Source organism: Camelina sativa, chromosome 3, assembly GCF_030686135.1.
Source record: "Camelina sativa cultivar CO46 ecotype springtype chromosome 3, ASM3068613v1".
NCBI classification, from domain to species: Eukaryota; Viridiplantae; Streptophyta; class Magnoliopsida; order Brassicales; family Brassicaceae; genus Camelina; species Camelina sativa.
This window is the reverse complement of record NC_141882.1, coordinates 29,498,037-29,514,450: the sequence shown is the minus strand read 5'-3', so window position 1 is coordinate 29,514,450 and position 16,414 is coordinate 29,498,037. Positions and strand designations below refer to the sequence as shown.

The 16,414-nt window shown below is 34.2% G+C and overlaps 1 protein-coding gene, 1 long non-coding RNA gene and 1 pseudogene across 3 annotated transcripts; all 3 read right to left on the bottom strand.

The window, feature by feature from the left end:
- Window positions 1–5,166: 5,166 nt before the first annotated feature.
- LOC147947849 (uncharacterized) lies at window positions 5,167–6,855 on the bottom strand. Of its 2 annotated transcripts, none has more exons than XR_015594593.1 (4): window positions 6,732–6,850; window positions 6,563–6,640; window positions 6,364–6,471; window positions 5,167–6,256 (listed from the first exon to the last, which is right to left on the bottom strand). It is a non-coding gene; the product is annotated as an uncharacterized LOC147947849 (long non-coding RNA). The 2 variants fall into 2 exon arrangements; XR_015594594.1 differs by having other exon boundaries at window positions 5,329–6,256; window positions 6,430–6,471; window positions 6,732–6,855.
- Window positions 6,856–7,074: 219 nt separating this feature from the next.
- On the bottom strand, window positions 7,075–8,125 carry LOC104778238 (lectin-like protein At1g53060 pseudogene; annotated as a pseudogene).
- Window positions 8,126–8,237: 112 nt separating this feature from the next.
- On the bottom strand, window positions 8,238–12,190 carry LOC104778237 (putative serine/threonine-protein kinase At1g54610). The gene is made up of 8 exons (XM_087507056.1): window positions 11,043–12,190; window positions 10,476–10,760; window positions 10,058–10,375; window positions 9,725–9,952; window positions 9,513–9,613; window positions 9,280–9,388; window positions 8,782–9,189; window positions 8,238–8,698 (listed from the first exon to the last, which is right to left on the bottom strand). Exons 1-8 carry the CDS (start codon window positions 11,460–11,462, stop codon window positions 8,477–8,479), a joined length of 2,091 nt encoding a protein of 696 aa, XP_087363182.1. The 5' UTR covers window positions 11,463–12,190; the 3' UTR covers window positions 8,238–8,476.
- Window positions 12,191–16,414: the final 4,224 nt, after the last annotated feature.

Here is a 16,414-nt window from a genome sequence, read left to right as displayed (position 1 = left end):
AGAAGAACTTTCAAGTCTAACAACTAATATTGCAAACCGAAACATAATATTAGACATACGATTCAGTTAGTCAACCTAAAGAGCAGAGAATATCATAGCAGTTCTTCTACATGCCAACTATGATGATGATAAAAGTGTACTAAATCCTGATTTTGGCATCAGTCATAGAATAGTGTTATTAAAAGAACAAACATGATAGGAAAATCAAGAAAGATCCATTTCACATTCTAGTAATTCAATAGATTTCGAGCTCCAGCAACTCAATAAGACAAAGATTAGACTCTAGGACTACTACCATAAGAGAGATATTTTCACTCATTTTGTATAGTAAAGACTCAGGTAACATGTAGAATTTAACACTGTAATCATCAGTTAATGATGCAGAATACCGAGATATCAATCAACAAGGGTTTAGAGGACAGCGCAAAACATATATATACATTTGAGATTCAAGAAAACTACTACAAGATGCATACATTTCATAGAATGAGAAACCTTATGTTACATAGAAGCACCAAAACAGAGATAATAAGTATGTTATACGCAATGTAATGTTCCAAAATAAAATACTACCATTATACTTATACACAAGTGATGTAGAATTTTAAAATGTCATTCACACCAGTAGAGTAATCACAAAGGGTTCTAACTTTTAAGCACAACACAGGCGACTAAAAGAGAGAACCTATGATACTAACAAGCACCAAAACAGAGATAAGCATATACCTGAACAAATCAAAATTGTATCATAATTACAAACAAAACAGAAATAATCTAACAAACTCTTACAATGTTCTAAAAATTGAATTGTAAGAAACAGAGAAGTGATTAATAAAGCATAAGACATTTAGTAGACACAAAGAGCAGAGTCTCATTATGCCACATGCCTATAGTGGGGATGATAAAACTGTATGTCAATTCCATCAAAAACATAACTAACAGAGAAATCAAGCTAAGATTCGTTGCACTTTCTAAATGGATACACTAGTGATTCATTGGAGCTCAAATCTCCATCAAGTGGTAAGATTAAGTGACTAAAGAATAGACACTAGTGTCATAACACAGATATACACAATCAATGTATTGTAAACAAATCAAGGCCATAACACAGATATTTACAATCAATGTATTGTAAACAAATCAAGGCAATGAGTATACTTGTAGAATGCTAGGACAATAGTAATCAGTGTATGATGCACAATTTGAGAATGTCATTTTGTATGTTTGAGCCAATCACCAAGAGTTTAGAGCGTGACGCAAAGGCATATACAAGCAAGAGATCTTATGATACATACATGCACAAAAGCAGAGATAATAAGTATAAAGTATAAGTCAATCTACCACAATAAATAAACTGAGAATCAAAACGCAAAAGTCACAAATGCATCATCCAAAGACAATCTTACAACTAACCAAAATGCAAGAACTATGATCACCAGACATCTTATAATGTAACACAAAGCAAAAACAATTACAGAGGACACTGGTAATTGACAAAAGCAAAATTGAAAATCGAAGTGTCTATCTCAAACAAACATATAATATTAAATATTCCTTTCTTAAGAGATTACAGATAGAACTAAAAAAAAAAAATGAAATAGACAAAGAACATACACATTGATAGTAGCTTCGTTTCTTAGAAACATACAGAACATGACTCTTATAGTCTTATACAATGTTCTATAATACTAACTCATTGCGCTACTTTGCCGAATGACAAACTAAAAACTCGACTTTGAACATATTTATATGTGTACTAGAAGAACAATCAAGTCTAACAACTAATATAGCAAACTATGGTTCCTAGAACCGATACAAAGTATTAGACATAGAACACAATTAGAGTACTAAATTCTGATTTTGACATCAGTCATAGAAAAGCGTTATTAAAACAAAAAGCATGGTAGGAAAATTAAGAAAGATCCCTTTCACATTCTAGTAATTCAATAGATTTTCCAAGCTTCAGCAACTCAATAAGACTAAGATTAAACTCTAGTACCATAAGAGAGATAAATTCAATCATTTTATATAGTAAAGACTCAAGCAACATTTACAATATGTAGAACTTAACACTATAATCATCAGTTAATGATGGAGAATACCGAGATATCAATAACCAAGGGTTTAGAGGATAGCGCAAAACGTACAGTTCATAGGATGAGAAACCTTATATTACATAGAAGCACCAAAACAGAGATAATAAGTATATTATACACAATGAGTATACATGTAGAATGTACGACAATAATAATCAGTGTATGATGCACAATTTGAGAATGTCATTTTGTATGTTTGAGCCACCCTGACTAAGAGCATGACACAAAGACATATACAAGCAAGAAATATTATGATACAAGCTCAAAAGCAGAGATAGAATAAGTATAAAGTTAAGTCAATCTACCACAATATATTTTCTGAGAATCAATGCATCATCCAAAGACAATCTGACAACTAACCAAAATGCAAGAACTATGATCACCAGACATCTTATAATGTAACACAAAGCAAAAAAACATTACAGACACTGGTAATTGACAAAACCAAAGTTGAAATTCGAACAAACAGACAATATAAAATATTCCTTTCTTAAAAAGATTACAGATAGAATCCAAAAATGAAATAGACAAGATATATGCACAGTGATAGTAGCGTCGTTTCATATAAAAACGTAACAGAACATGACTCTTATAGTCTTATACAATGTTCTATCTAAATGCACTACTTTGCCGAATGACAAACAAAAGACTCGACTTTGAACATATATGTGTATTAGAAGAACTTTCAAGTCTAACAACTATAGCAAACTACGGTTCCTAGAACCGATACAGAATATTAGACATAGAATACAATTAGTCAACTCTAAAGAGCAGAGAATATCATAGCAGTTCTTCTACATGCCTACTATGATGACCATAAGGTAGGAAAATCAAGAAAGATCCATTGCACACTCTAGTAATTCAATAGATTCCAAGCCCCAACAACCCAATAAGACTTAGATTAGAGTCTAGTACCATAACAAAGATATTTTTAATCAGTTTGTATGATAAAGACTCAAGCAAAATGTACAATATGTAGAATTTAACACTATCATCAGTCAATCAACAAGGGTTTAGAGGATAGCGCAAAACATATACATTTGAGATTCAAGAAAACTACTCCAGGATGCATACATATCATAGAATGAGAAACCTTACATAGAAGCACCAAAACAGAGATAATAAGTATTTTATACACAAACACAATGTAATGTTCCATAATAAAATCTACCTTTTTATCGTAGACAACAGAAAATACTACCATTATACTTATACACAAATGATGCAGAATTTTAAAACTTCATTCACACCAGTAGAATAATCATTAAGGTATTTAACTTTTAAGCATAACACAGGCAACTAAAAAAAAGAACCTATGATACTTACAAGCACCAAAACAGAGATAAGCATATACCTGAACAAATCAATAATGAATCATAATTACAAACAAGTTTGAAAGCATATACCTGTTCAAGAAGTCTGCTACACTTGGAATTCTACTGCTACACTTGGAATTCTTCTCAACGGCTCAACGGCTCCAGAAGCACATAACCTGCAGAAATTAAGATTAGTTAGTCTTCATTTAATGGAATTGCTTGATACTTACCTCATTTTTTGAAGCTATGATAGTCTTCTATCCAATAAATCAACAAGTCTTAACCACTCCATTGTTGTATTTGTCACAGATATTTTGTCTTATTTCTTTAAGCCGTTGGTAACCACTCAATAGTCTTATAACTTCTTTAAGCCGTTGGTCTATTAGTTTTTAGGTTCAGCCTTTATTTTAACCTCTTTCTCTTAATCTGCTGGTCGTTTTTACCATCCAACAAGTCTTACTCAAGTGTTGGTCGTTTTTACCATCCAACAAGTCTTTGTCACATATCTTTGTCAAATCTTTTTTAAGCCGTTGGTCCACTCCATAGTCTTATAGCTTCTTTAAGCCGTTGGTCTGTTAGTATTAGGTTCAGCCTTTATCTTTAACCTCTTTCTCTTAATCTGCTGGTCGTTTTTACCATCCAACAAGTCTTACTCAAGTGTTGGTCGTTTTTACCATCCAACAAGTCTTAATCACTCCATTGTCTTTGTCAAAGATCTTTGTCTTATTTCTTTAAGCCGGTGGTGTCTACTCTTCTTTAAGCCGTTGGTCTATTAGTTTCTTTCTATGTCTTATTTTTTTGTCAAGTACTGTTGTCTTTATGCCTCATATTTTAAGCTGGTGGTCTGATTCCATCAAACAAAAGGTTGGTCGTTTATACCATCCAACCCAAAGTCTGTGACTTCTTTCTATGTCTTAAGTCGGGGGTAGTCAAATGGTGAACTCTTTCTTTTCTTTTTTCCCCTTTATACACAGTCTCTGTCTTATAGACTTCTTAAGCCGTTGGTCTGATTCCATCAAACAAAGGGTTGGTCGTTTTTACCATCCAACCCAAAGTCTGTGACTTCTTTCTATGTCTTAAGTCAGGGGTAGTCAAATTATGAACTCTTTCTTTTCTTTTTTCCCCTTTATACACAGTCTCTGTCTTAAAGACTGCTTAAGCCGTTGGTCTGATTCCATCAAACAAAGGGTTGGTCGTTTATACCATCCAACCCAAAGTCTGTGACTTCTTTCTATGTCTTAAGTCGGGGGTAGTCAAATGGTGAACTCTTTCTTTTCTTTTTTCCCCTTTATACACAGTCTCTGTCTTATAGACTTCTTAAGCCGTTGGTCTGATTCCATCAAACAAAGGGTTGGTCGTTTTTACCATCCAACCCAAAGTCTGTGACTTCTTTCTATGTCTTAAGTCAGGGGTAGTCAAATTATGAACTCTTTCTTTTCTTTTTTCCCCTTTATACACAGTCTCTGTCTTAAAGACTGCTTAAGCCGTTGGTCTGATTCTATCAAACAAAGGGTTGGTCGTTTATACCATCCAACCCAAAGTCTGTGACTTCTTTCTATGTCTTAAGTCGGGGGTAGTCAAATGGTGAACTCTTTCTTTTCTTTTTTCCCCTTTATACACAGTCTCTGTCTTATAGACTTCTTAAGCCGTTGGTCTGATTCCATCAAACAAAGGGTTGGTCGTTTTTACCATCCAACCCAAAGTCTGTGACTTCTTTCTATGTCTTAAGTCAGGGGTAGTCAAATTATGAACTCTTTCTTTTCTTTTTTCCCCTTTATACACAGTCTCTGTCTTAAAGACTGCTTAAGCCGTTGGTCTGATTCCATCAAACAAAGGGTTGGTCGTTTATACCATCCAACCCAAAGTCTGTGACTTCTTTCTATGTCTTAAGTCGGGGGTAGTCAAATGGTGAACTCTTTCTTTTCTTTTTTCCCCTTTATACACAGTCTCTGTCTTATAGACTTCTTAAGCCGTTGGTCTGATTCCATCAAACAAAGGGTTGGTCGTTTTTACCATCCAACCCAAAGTCTGTGACTTCTTTCTATGTCTTAAGTCAGGGGTAGTCAAATTATGAACTCTTTCTTTTCTTTTTTCCCCTTTATACACAGTCTCTGTCTTAAAGACTGCTTAAGCCGTTGGTCTGATTCTATCAAACAAAGGGTTGGTCGTTTATACCATCCAACCCAAAGTCTGTGACTTCTTTCTATGTCTTAAGTCAGGGGTAGTCAAATTGTAAAATCTTTCTTTTCTTTTTTCCCCTTTATAGAGCCTCTATCTTATATAGACTTCTTAAGCCATTGGTCATTCCCCCATCAAACAAAGGGTTGGTCGTTTATACCATCCAACCCAAAGTCTGTGACTTCTTTTAATGTCTTTAAGTCGGGGAGAGTCAAATTGTGAACTCTTTTTATTCCTTTTCCCCCAACATGCATGCACTACCCATCCAATATATCCAATTCCGTTCGGGACAATGTCCCCAAAAAGAATCAGACAGAGCACCATTAGATTAGTGCCTGCCCACGAATCTCTTTGGGTTTTAAAAAAAAACAAAACAAAACCATCCAAAAACAAAAACCAACAAGTTCCGTAGAACAATTTTAAAAAAGCCTTTGAAAAACAGATGACTTGGATATATAAATCCCAAGACTGATGTCATCAATTGCAAAACAAAATCATAGACGAGAGAACTGATCGATGGTAAAGGTTTGTTCTCTTGTTCGATTTCAATCCTCAAAAACTGAAAATCCAAAAACCAAAACCAAAACCAAAATTAAAATCAGGAAAGACAAGCGATATACATACCTCGACGACATGTTTCAAGCGGAGACAAGCTTCTTCGAAACCCTAAACAAAACAAAAACAACAAAACAAATCGCGACTGTTAAAAAATTTGAAATCGAAAAAAAAAAAACAGAATCGCGAAAGATAAGGAAGGAATCTAAAACCCAGACGATGATGGTAGCAGATTCAGGCCAAATCAAGCATACTCCAATTACAATCAAACCCTAGATCAGTACCTCGATGACGGATTTCAAGCGGTGACAAGCTTCTTCGAAGCCCTAAACAAAAAAAAAAAAAAAACGATGAGAAAACTTGGATATCAGAAATAAAAAAAAAAACAAATCGCGAAAGATTAGTGAGGAATCTAACCACAATCACCATCAAAAAGCCCAGAAGATTGTAGCAGTATCACGCCAAATCAAACATCCTCCAAGATCCGTTAAAACCCTAGATCAGTACAATATAAAAGATCGATTACACCAATCTATAAATCCTAAAACCAAACTCGCGATCCTATAGAAATCGAAAAGAAACTTACTAATCTACAAATTTCTGTAACAGATCTTCGATTAATCGAGTGGATTCTTCCCGAAGAAATAGAGAAAAATAACGTTTTTTTTTTGTTTCTGATAAATTGTGAAAATATTTATCCGTTGCGTCTTGAGTCTTGACAATAAACGCGTTTATATATTATTAATACTGTATCGACCGTTGATCCGCTAGACGCTCTAATCGGACGCTCCTGCATCTTCCGCTATAGGCGGTTTATGTTTAGCCTAATAGACTTTAAAAGATAGGCCCAATCCGGCCCATTAATTCAAAATTCAAATTTTAAAAACGCGTATAGTGGTTCTAATTTACTACTGAAGTGAATATGAATATTTGAAGGAACGGGGTCATTTATTGTAAAAACTTTCTAGTAGTAATCTGAAAAGTAGATACATGTCACGATAGGCCATACTAACTAAGGCATTTATTAGCTTCAATTATCAAACTAGCTAGATCGATGGATCACGAGATTCAACGACACTAATAACTTCGACCCTGTATTTAGTTTTTGGCACTGTTCTCAAAACTCCAGTCCGAGATCTCGTGACGCTCGGCGTCACGTCCCATTGAACCAGCAAAACCCGTGTACATTTTCTCGTGAAAAACTTTCGAAAGATCGAGCCTCGCTTCGATCAATGGCCTCTTCGGTTTCTCCTGTGAAGGCCCGATCGTGACTATCACTTTCGCGTTCTCGTACTCGATCCAAGCCTTGCATCCATTATCACTCAGCTTCAAAGCCTTGAACACCCACCGGTTTATACCTCCGGTTCTTGATTGAATCCAATAACCGGCTTTCTTAGAAACGGTCGAGTTAGCCGAATTAATGTTGATACCAACATGGTTATCGTTAATGTCGCCAAGAGATGCATCTTTAAAGACGTCGAACTCGACCGCAAAGAGATGGTTATTGGGATTACCGTTGTTAAACCGGTTCACAAGACTTAGGTAGCCTAAAACGGAAACGGTGTCGTTTTTATTGTGGGGGACGACGATAAAGGCGAGGCCATGACCGGGGTTAGGATTTTGCTTGCGAGAAGTAATGTCGAAATTGAAAGAAGTTTTGAAAGAGTAGACGTAAGAAGAAGAAGCACTAGGTTTGAAAGGGATGGGATTTATGAAAATGGCTGACCATGAGAGAAAGGGATATTTTCACGGCTCAATCCAATACCTCCTGACTTGCTCATACCGTCGGGTTCTGGTGCATACTCCCCATAGAATGTCATCAGATCAGTTCCATTGTAGAAGTAATCGAAGTTGAAACTGTAAGCTGATGAAGAAATGGTGTAAGACAAAAAGAGAGCAAGAAACAGAGGAACGAAACAGAGTGTTTTGGTCTGCATTCTGTTTTTTTGTTCTTTCTTGGATATCGGAAGTGAAAGACGATTGCGAGATTTATATAGTGAGAGAGCCAACAAAATCTGACTTCTCGACATGATCCTTTATTATTTCACAAGAAAGGTGTTATCTTTTTGTAATTGATGTCGAAATTAGTAACTTTTTATTGGAACATTTTCTAAATATATAACCTATTAACCTGTTTCTACATCTCGCTTTTAATAAAATAGTATCACATTACAGGGAAGCTAAAACGTGACATGATTTGATTCTTTGATTATATATAATCTTGAATCAATAAAATACAATTATTTTCACTCAACAAACGCTGTGTTAAAAAGTTTACAGGCAAATGAGGTTCGGTTTTCTGATCATATACTTTTTGCCTCATTTATGGGATCAACGGCTAGAAACAGATGAGGGATGGTTGGTTGGGACTTGCTGCTGGCTCGATGCTTCATCTGCTTGAAGTTTCCTAACTCTAGCCTTATCGATCCTTGCTCTTCTCACAGCTTCTTGGATATGACGGTCGTGGTCTTTTAACACCTGATCCATGTTTCCTGATGGAACCACCAACGGTCCTGAATAATGAATCTTATGCCCTTTTGATCCATAACCAAGCTGCAAACCAAACCAAAGCAACTCAGAAATAGTAACATTGGTAGTTTCTAGAAATGGTAAGGAGGGGCGTTTAAAGAACTTACAAGAATAGGGTCTTTCTTGTTGTTTCTACCATTCTCTTCCTGGTTTGCTTCTTCAGAAGTTTCCTTGAAGGAACCTGAAAGCCGAGTCATTCCTCTGCAAGTCTCTTGTTGCGGTGCGCCTGTTCTGGTTGTAGCAAAACCAGGCATTGCTGAGTAATCAGCTATGGATGAAACCTTTTGAGAATCTTGGTAGTTCCTTCTACCCTTTGCGGAAGCAGATCTACGTGATAGAGGACCGGAATGTGAAGCTCTCTTGTGAGGAATAATGTTACCCTGAGACTCTCTGTTTGGTTCAAATGCTTGTGATGATGGCCTCGGTGGATCAATTGGGAAACCAGATGCAACTTCTTCAGGATGAGGATTAAACTTCTCGCTTCGGCTTCTATTAGTAGACTGGCTCTGCCTTTTCTGCATAGGATAATGCAAGAGAGTGTCAAAACATAAAAGCAAGAAGCTTTCACATCGAAAGATATAATAAGCTTGGACTAAAAATTTAACCTGCATTGATGTAACAAGCTCTGCATTTGCGTCAGGGGCTGGGATAGCTCGAGATTCCTTAGTTCCTCTTCTTTCTTGGTGTCTTTGGTCCCTGTTTCCTCCAACTTGTCTACAGACACAAAGAGCAAGATTGAAGTTAGTATATGTTTTCTTTTTCCCTTAACGATTCAAGCAATTGTAAGAGCACTGCAGAGTAAAAGTAACATCAGACTAGAAAAGTCAGGATGGAATACCTCCTACTTTCCTCATCCCGCATTCTTGCATCGAGCTCTTTGCTGGGAGGATATTTAGGCAAGCTTGAAGGATCACATGGAAGAGGTCTCGTGGAAAAGAACTGGAAATACAAGAATGATAATTGAGGTTACAAAAGCATTGACCAGGATTTAATTTAAATATAGAAAAGCCCAAAAACATGCAGTATTTACAGTCTGAGAATTGCCAGTACCTCACTCTTGAGAGCTAAGGCGGCTGATCCACGATCATCAGGATTGACTGAAAGCAAAGTTTCAAGAAGGGCTAAAGCTGGCTGAGGAAACTCCTTAAACGTTTCACCCACTAAGCGTTTATATGGCTGTGTAGGCTTGAAAATTGTTGCATGAGGCAATCTCGATTTGACCCAATAGTCCTCGGAAGGGGAGCCACATAGCTTGAAAATCTTGTGCAACTGTTCCACCTGTAACACCATATGCGTTATCAGAGTCACCTTAAGTAATCAAACTAGTCTCACATCAACCAGAGCAAACACTAAAAGAGATTCAAACGAAATATGCAAATCTACCTCAGTTCTACCGGGCATAATAGGCTTGCCTGCATATAGTTCAGCAAGAATGCAACCTGCGCTCCACAAATCAACTGCTGCTCCATAGCGAGTTGCTCCAAGCAAAAGCTCGGGTGGACGGTACCAAAGAGTTACAACACGACTGGTCAAAGGCTGAGTTTGACGAGGATCAAAGAAACTAGCTAATCCAAAGTCAGCAATCTTTAGAACACCACTATTATCTATCAGAAGATTTGAGCCTTTTATGTCCCGATGAAGTACACCACGACTATGACAATGGTCTAGACCGTGTAATAGTTGCTGCAGGTAGCATTTGACCTGTACAACAACCAATGAACACGAAAGCCCAACCTCAGAGGATTGTAATGAAAGCGGTGAACAAGGCCAAGAAGATGTTGAACAGAAACATAAAAAGTACCTGTGACTCAGAGAATTTAATAGCAGGATGAGAGGCTAGTCCAGCTAGATCATGTTCCATGTACTCGAAAACAAGATATAAGCTGCAAGACATTCTTGATGTAACTAAGCCTTCTAGCTTTATGATATTAGGGTGGTCAAGACGGCGTAATATCTGGATCTCTCTTGCCATAAAACGCACACTTTCTGGCTCCAAGTTATCAAACCTAACTTTCTTCAAAGCCACAATTTTCTTCCGATCCAGATCACGAGCCCTATATACATTACTATAAGTACCCTGACCAATCTGCATAAAGCAAGTAAAAAACTACTGTATCAGAGATCTTTCCTCACAGCTAGCTATAATAGTCCAAAGCCTTTACAGGTCATGCTATAGTTTAAAAAAAAAAAAACAATCAACTGAAAAAATCTAGTTTCCATAACATTAAGTGTGTCATTTACTGCAAACCAAAATCTTTGGAGCTTAGGATATGTTTCTAAATATGGAAACATACCACTAAAAGTAAGTCAAGCAATCCAAATAGACTTATTTAACTGCACTTTTTTCAAATGAAGAAAAGAAGATTACTTTGTCCAACTTCTCAAAAGAATCAGCACGCCGTGGAACCCATCCCTTAATAGCTTCTCCAGCAACAGAAGCCAACCATGGAGGCCAACCAGCAGCTACATACTCTCCTTCAGTAGCTTTAGCAATGGTAATACTCATAGCAAGAGGTGAAGTTGCAGCAACATTCTCAATCTTCTTCTCTCTTCTACTCAAATTCTCCCCACGCAAATTCAACGAAACATTGGCTTGCTTATTATTACTCAACACAGGTCTAACACTAACAACATCAGACCTTTCCTTAATCCTAAGAGTCTCTTCTCTTCTAGAAGAAGTAACCGGTCTTGAAACTCTAAACTCAGAAGAGGATTTGCTAGAGAAACGCTCTCTTGGACTATCTTTGCTATCTTCAATAGCAGAAGGCTTACCACAAACACAACCCATCTCTCTCCCTCAAATTACCCCCAAAATTTTGATACTTTACAATTCATCCATCTTGTTCTCCACTACCTAATCAAGTGGACCATAAGAAAGAAGTAGACCATCAAACATATAAAAAGTCCGAGACTTTCAAGGAACCCTAGAACACGGAGACCACTGTAACCCAGAAATTAAAAATAAAGAAATGATTTTTTTTCCCCAAATTGCAAAATGTGCCCAGATCAAGAAGACAGTTCAGGCATTTATAATTAAGAGTGTAGTACTAAAAGAAAAAAAAAAACCCAGGATTCCCAACTTTTTGCGCATAAAGCTAGTACCTTTGAAGAGAGAGAGAAGACTAAAAAACAGGAGAAGCAAAAATGTAAAATTGAGTAATTTGCAGAGGAAAAAAAATGGAGCTTTCGTGAGGAATAGAAATCAGGAGGAGAAATCAAAAGGGTTTTAAGAGTAGTGTTGGTTTGCTTGAGACTTGAGAAAGAGAGAGAGAGAGAGGTGATGGATCTAGGGGGGGCGGAGAGATTTCAGAGAGACGCATGTGTGTTGAAGCAGAACAAGGTTGAATGAATTAAAAGTAAAATTTTTTTGCAAACTCCAAAAATAAACATTATTATGATTTTTTTTTTTGTTGAAAAAATAAAATAATAATAATAAATACGTTCGGTAGTGTGAAATATTTTTCACAAAAAAAAAATAATTAATGTGCAGTTAAATAACTTATTTAATACGACTATGCTTTTTTGTGTGTGGGAAATGATAATTTAAGCTTATACGAAAAGACATTCTTGATGCGATCCGTAAAAAACACGCGCTCTTAATCACTCTTTTAAGTTTTAATCTTTTATAAGTCCATTAACGGGAGAACACCAAGGGTGTTCTAAGCCCAAAAAAAATTATAAAAATAATAAATAGTGGCTTAGAACACTTTTTTAGTTCTTTACGTAGAACTGATTTAAGCCCAGTTCTTATTTGCCGTGGCTTCATGTGATTGGACGAGATTTTTTGGAAAAAAAAAATATTTCATTTATATAAGTATGCAATTTAAATGTTAATTTATAAGTTTTTATAACTGTAATATGTTTAAGAATATTATATTAATTTATAAGTATATAATTGCTTTTATATAAGTATGCAATTTAAATGTTAATTTATAAGTTTTTATAATTGTAATATGTTTAAGAATATTATATTAATTTATAAGTATACTATTGCTTTTATATAAGTAAGCAATTTAAATGTTATTTTATAAGTTTTTATAATTTGTAAAATGTTTAAGAATATTATATTAATTTATAAGTATACAATTGCTTTTATATAAGTAAACAATTTAAATGTTATTTTATAAGTTTTTATAATTTGTAAAATGTTTATGAATATTATATTAATTTATAAGTATACAATTGCTTTTATATAAGTAAGCAATTAAAATGTTATTTTATAAGTTTTTATAATTTGTAAAATGTTTATGAATATTATTTCACTATATCTTTATTCTAAGAACACCATAATTAGTTCTCCCATTTTTTTTACCTATGATCTTAACAACTGATCTAACATTATTTTCACTATATATTTAATGTAAGAACACAAAAAAAAGTTCTCCCATTAATGATGCCCTTAATCCTAAAGCAAAAAACAAATCAAAATCCTTCTTCTTCCCAACAATAGAAAAAGCAAGGAAGGTTAAAATACATAGAGCTTTTTAAATAGATAACAAACAGGAACAACACATATCAAAAACAATGACATAAATAGCCATGTTAATTAGGATCAAAGTCCGCACGTGTCCGGCTCTGAAAAATATCGGATTTGGACTTAAATATATATATTTAGAAAAAATTGGGTTTTTCAGACTCAATCCGTTTGGGCTATAGGGTTTTTAGGGCTTAGCCTGATCGGGTTTGGACCAGCCCAAAAAACCCTTAAATAAATATTATTTTACTTTTTTGCTAACATTTTTGTTTGATTGCAAATTTGCAATATTTGATTAATGATTTATTGTAAATAAAGTTTAAAACTCTAATCTTAGTTCTCATATTTACTTAATACTTTTAAAATCTTTATCTGTGATATTTTTATGAATTATATCTTTTTTCATTTGGTTAAAATATAAAAATTTATTTGGTTTTAAAGTTCTTATTTTAGATTAAGTTGGTTTTAGTGAATATAGATGAGCTATTTAAAATTTGATTGACTTTTTTTATATTGTACCTTTAAACATTGATTTTTAAAACATGTTACTTAGAAGTTTGATTTTTTGATTCGTAAGATAAGCCCGAAAAACCCTGTAACACTGTCAGAGGCGAGCCGGACTTTAAAATATAGGCCCGAAAATATTTTGGATCGGGTCGAGCTGAACTCAAATATAAGCGGACTTTGCGGGCGAGCCCGATTGACAATATGCAAAAAATTATGTTTTTGGTGAAATTTCTCGTATAGTTTTAGACTTAAAAATGGATAATACAATCAATACAAACTAATTATAAATTAGTTTAGTTTAAGTTATTTTTAGGACGAACAAGAAATTGTTGCCGACTCAAATATTTTAATGTAATAAACAGTTTCTAATTGATCTGTGGCAAAAAATTTCTATGTTTTTCTTTATACATTATTATAAATTATAATAGTAAATAAAAACGGTTAAATTTATAGATAAATTTATCCATTTTAAACTGCTGAGAGCCTAAAACCGTTTGAACTCTTATAAAAACTTATTTCACATATATTATAGTAAAAAAAAAACTACTGTTTCTTGTTTCTTCTATCGTTTTTTTAAAAAAACTAAAATTGTATTCTTTAATGAATAAATGATAAAAATGTGAATCTTTTAGACTATAGTTGTAATATTTAAAGCGCGTAAGCTAGCATGTTCATGCAACGAGAGTATTGAAAGTTTTGTGGGGGTAAAACGTCAAAAGCCTTCTCGTTTTCGCTTCTATTTTGTTTTTTTTTGGTTATGTAATTTATTTATTTTATTCCCATATTCCCTGCACTAGTGAAATTGAGATAGATTTTAATATAGGGACGCTATAGTTTAAATAAAGTAAATTATAACAATTTCTAGCCACCAAGTAATTTCTATTTTGCTACCTACCTGACTTTTAGATACAGTTTTCTAGTTTAGTTTATTTTGGTTTGATTGAAAGGTTTTTTAAAAATCTGCTATAACTAAAATAAAAAACAATAATTGCATGAATGGTCAACTAATTGTAGTTTACACCGCATTCAAAAATAATAAAATCTTATTTCCATACTACAATTATATATTTATATGTGTATTAATGTTCCCATTACTGGCATTATAAAATAGGAATAACACTCTTTTGATTGATATCAGATTTGTAATGATATAATATGGGTATATTATATATACACACAAATTTGATTAGTTTGATACTAGAGTTTTAAAGATTTAAGAAAAAAAAACAATAAATCGTCAGCATCAGGTCGTTTGCCTAATAATTGGAGAAGAGGTGTTTATCCACATTATGCTTACAAGTTTACAACCGAATTTAATGAACTTGTCATCTCCATTTTAGACAACAAAACAAATTTGGTCCCATTCTCTTATATAAACTGTTCAGAGTACGGCTCTAATATATGTACCAACGTATTCTCAATTCATTCACCAAACCATACGTATGATACCATCGTACTAAAACTATTTCATCTTTGGAAAATTCACTTTTGTAGTTTTAACTAAAATGATGTGTTTTGTATTTTCAGATGTTATATTTGTAGAGGTACATATGATAGACGAAACACACATAATAACTAATAAATAAAACAAATACATAAAATTATGGAACGGACATATATGGTTTCCATAATGTTTTAAATATGTTTGATAATTAAGTATCAAAATGTAACTATTTTCTTCTTTCAGTTTGAATTGCCAAACATCTTGTACTTTTTCTGTCAATACACGAAAGCTTTAAAGATATCTTGTATTTTCCAGTAACGCACGTATGATATAATTGTATATATTGCTTTGATTATATAAGTATCTTAGTATAAATTAATAATGGATATTTGATCAATCCTAATCTGATTGTGTTAATCTCAAAAGAAGTAACCTGGGATAATAAATTCGATCCTTATGAAAAAAAATAAAGAAACCTAATTAAATATAGAAGCCATTAACCCTAGCTAGAGCCCTGCCGTGTAAATAAATCCAAGTAAAAGAAGGCATCAATGAACAAGAGTGTGTGCTACAAAATTCACCTAACTTGAATCCGGAGAAACCGAGACACAGACCGAAGATCAAGGTCCAGCGTGCATGTTCAAATTGCATAGGAGAGTTAATGTTGAAACTGGCGTATCCAAACCCAAACATGGAGCAGACGTAGACCAAGACATCCACAGTTGGGTAATTGTAGGAGAAAAAATAAACGGCCGTCATAAGAATGAGGGAATATATCATACGTGCGTAAGGTAAAGGAAGCTCATCTTCATTGTAGACACTACTAGTTGTGGGGAACTGTAACGCAAGTAACATCGACGTGTACAAAATTGACGATGGTTGTGTAATGCAACCAACACATTGAAGAACACACGCTATGGAGTGATATCGGGATGGCTAATATCGTCACTGCCGCTATTAACTTCCAGCAAAGCCCTCTCATGTCTATGTAATTAATTTGTAATGTTTTCTCTTATCTGTGAAGAACGAAGGATCGAGGGGGCATATACGTTTTATATATATGGCTTGCACTCGTTTTATAGTATTGTTTTAGAAATAGGATAACCATTAATTAATTACTTTAGTAATAGGATAAATATGAAATCTAAAAATATGAATTAGATGTATATCCTAAATCTACCATACAGATTCTTAAAGGAACGAAATCGAAGAAAGAAACGATCAAAATCAGTAAAGACATTAACACAACGCATCTCCCACTGTAATAATAATTAAAAAAAATATTAAATTCAGAATATGACTTATTTTAATACTC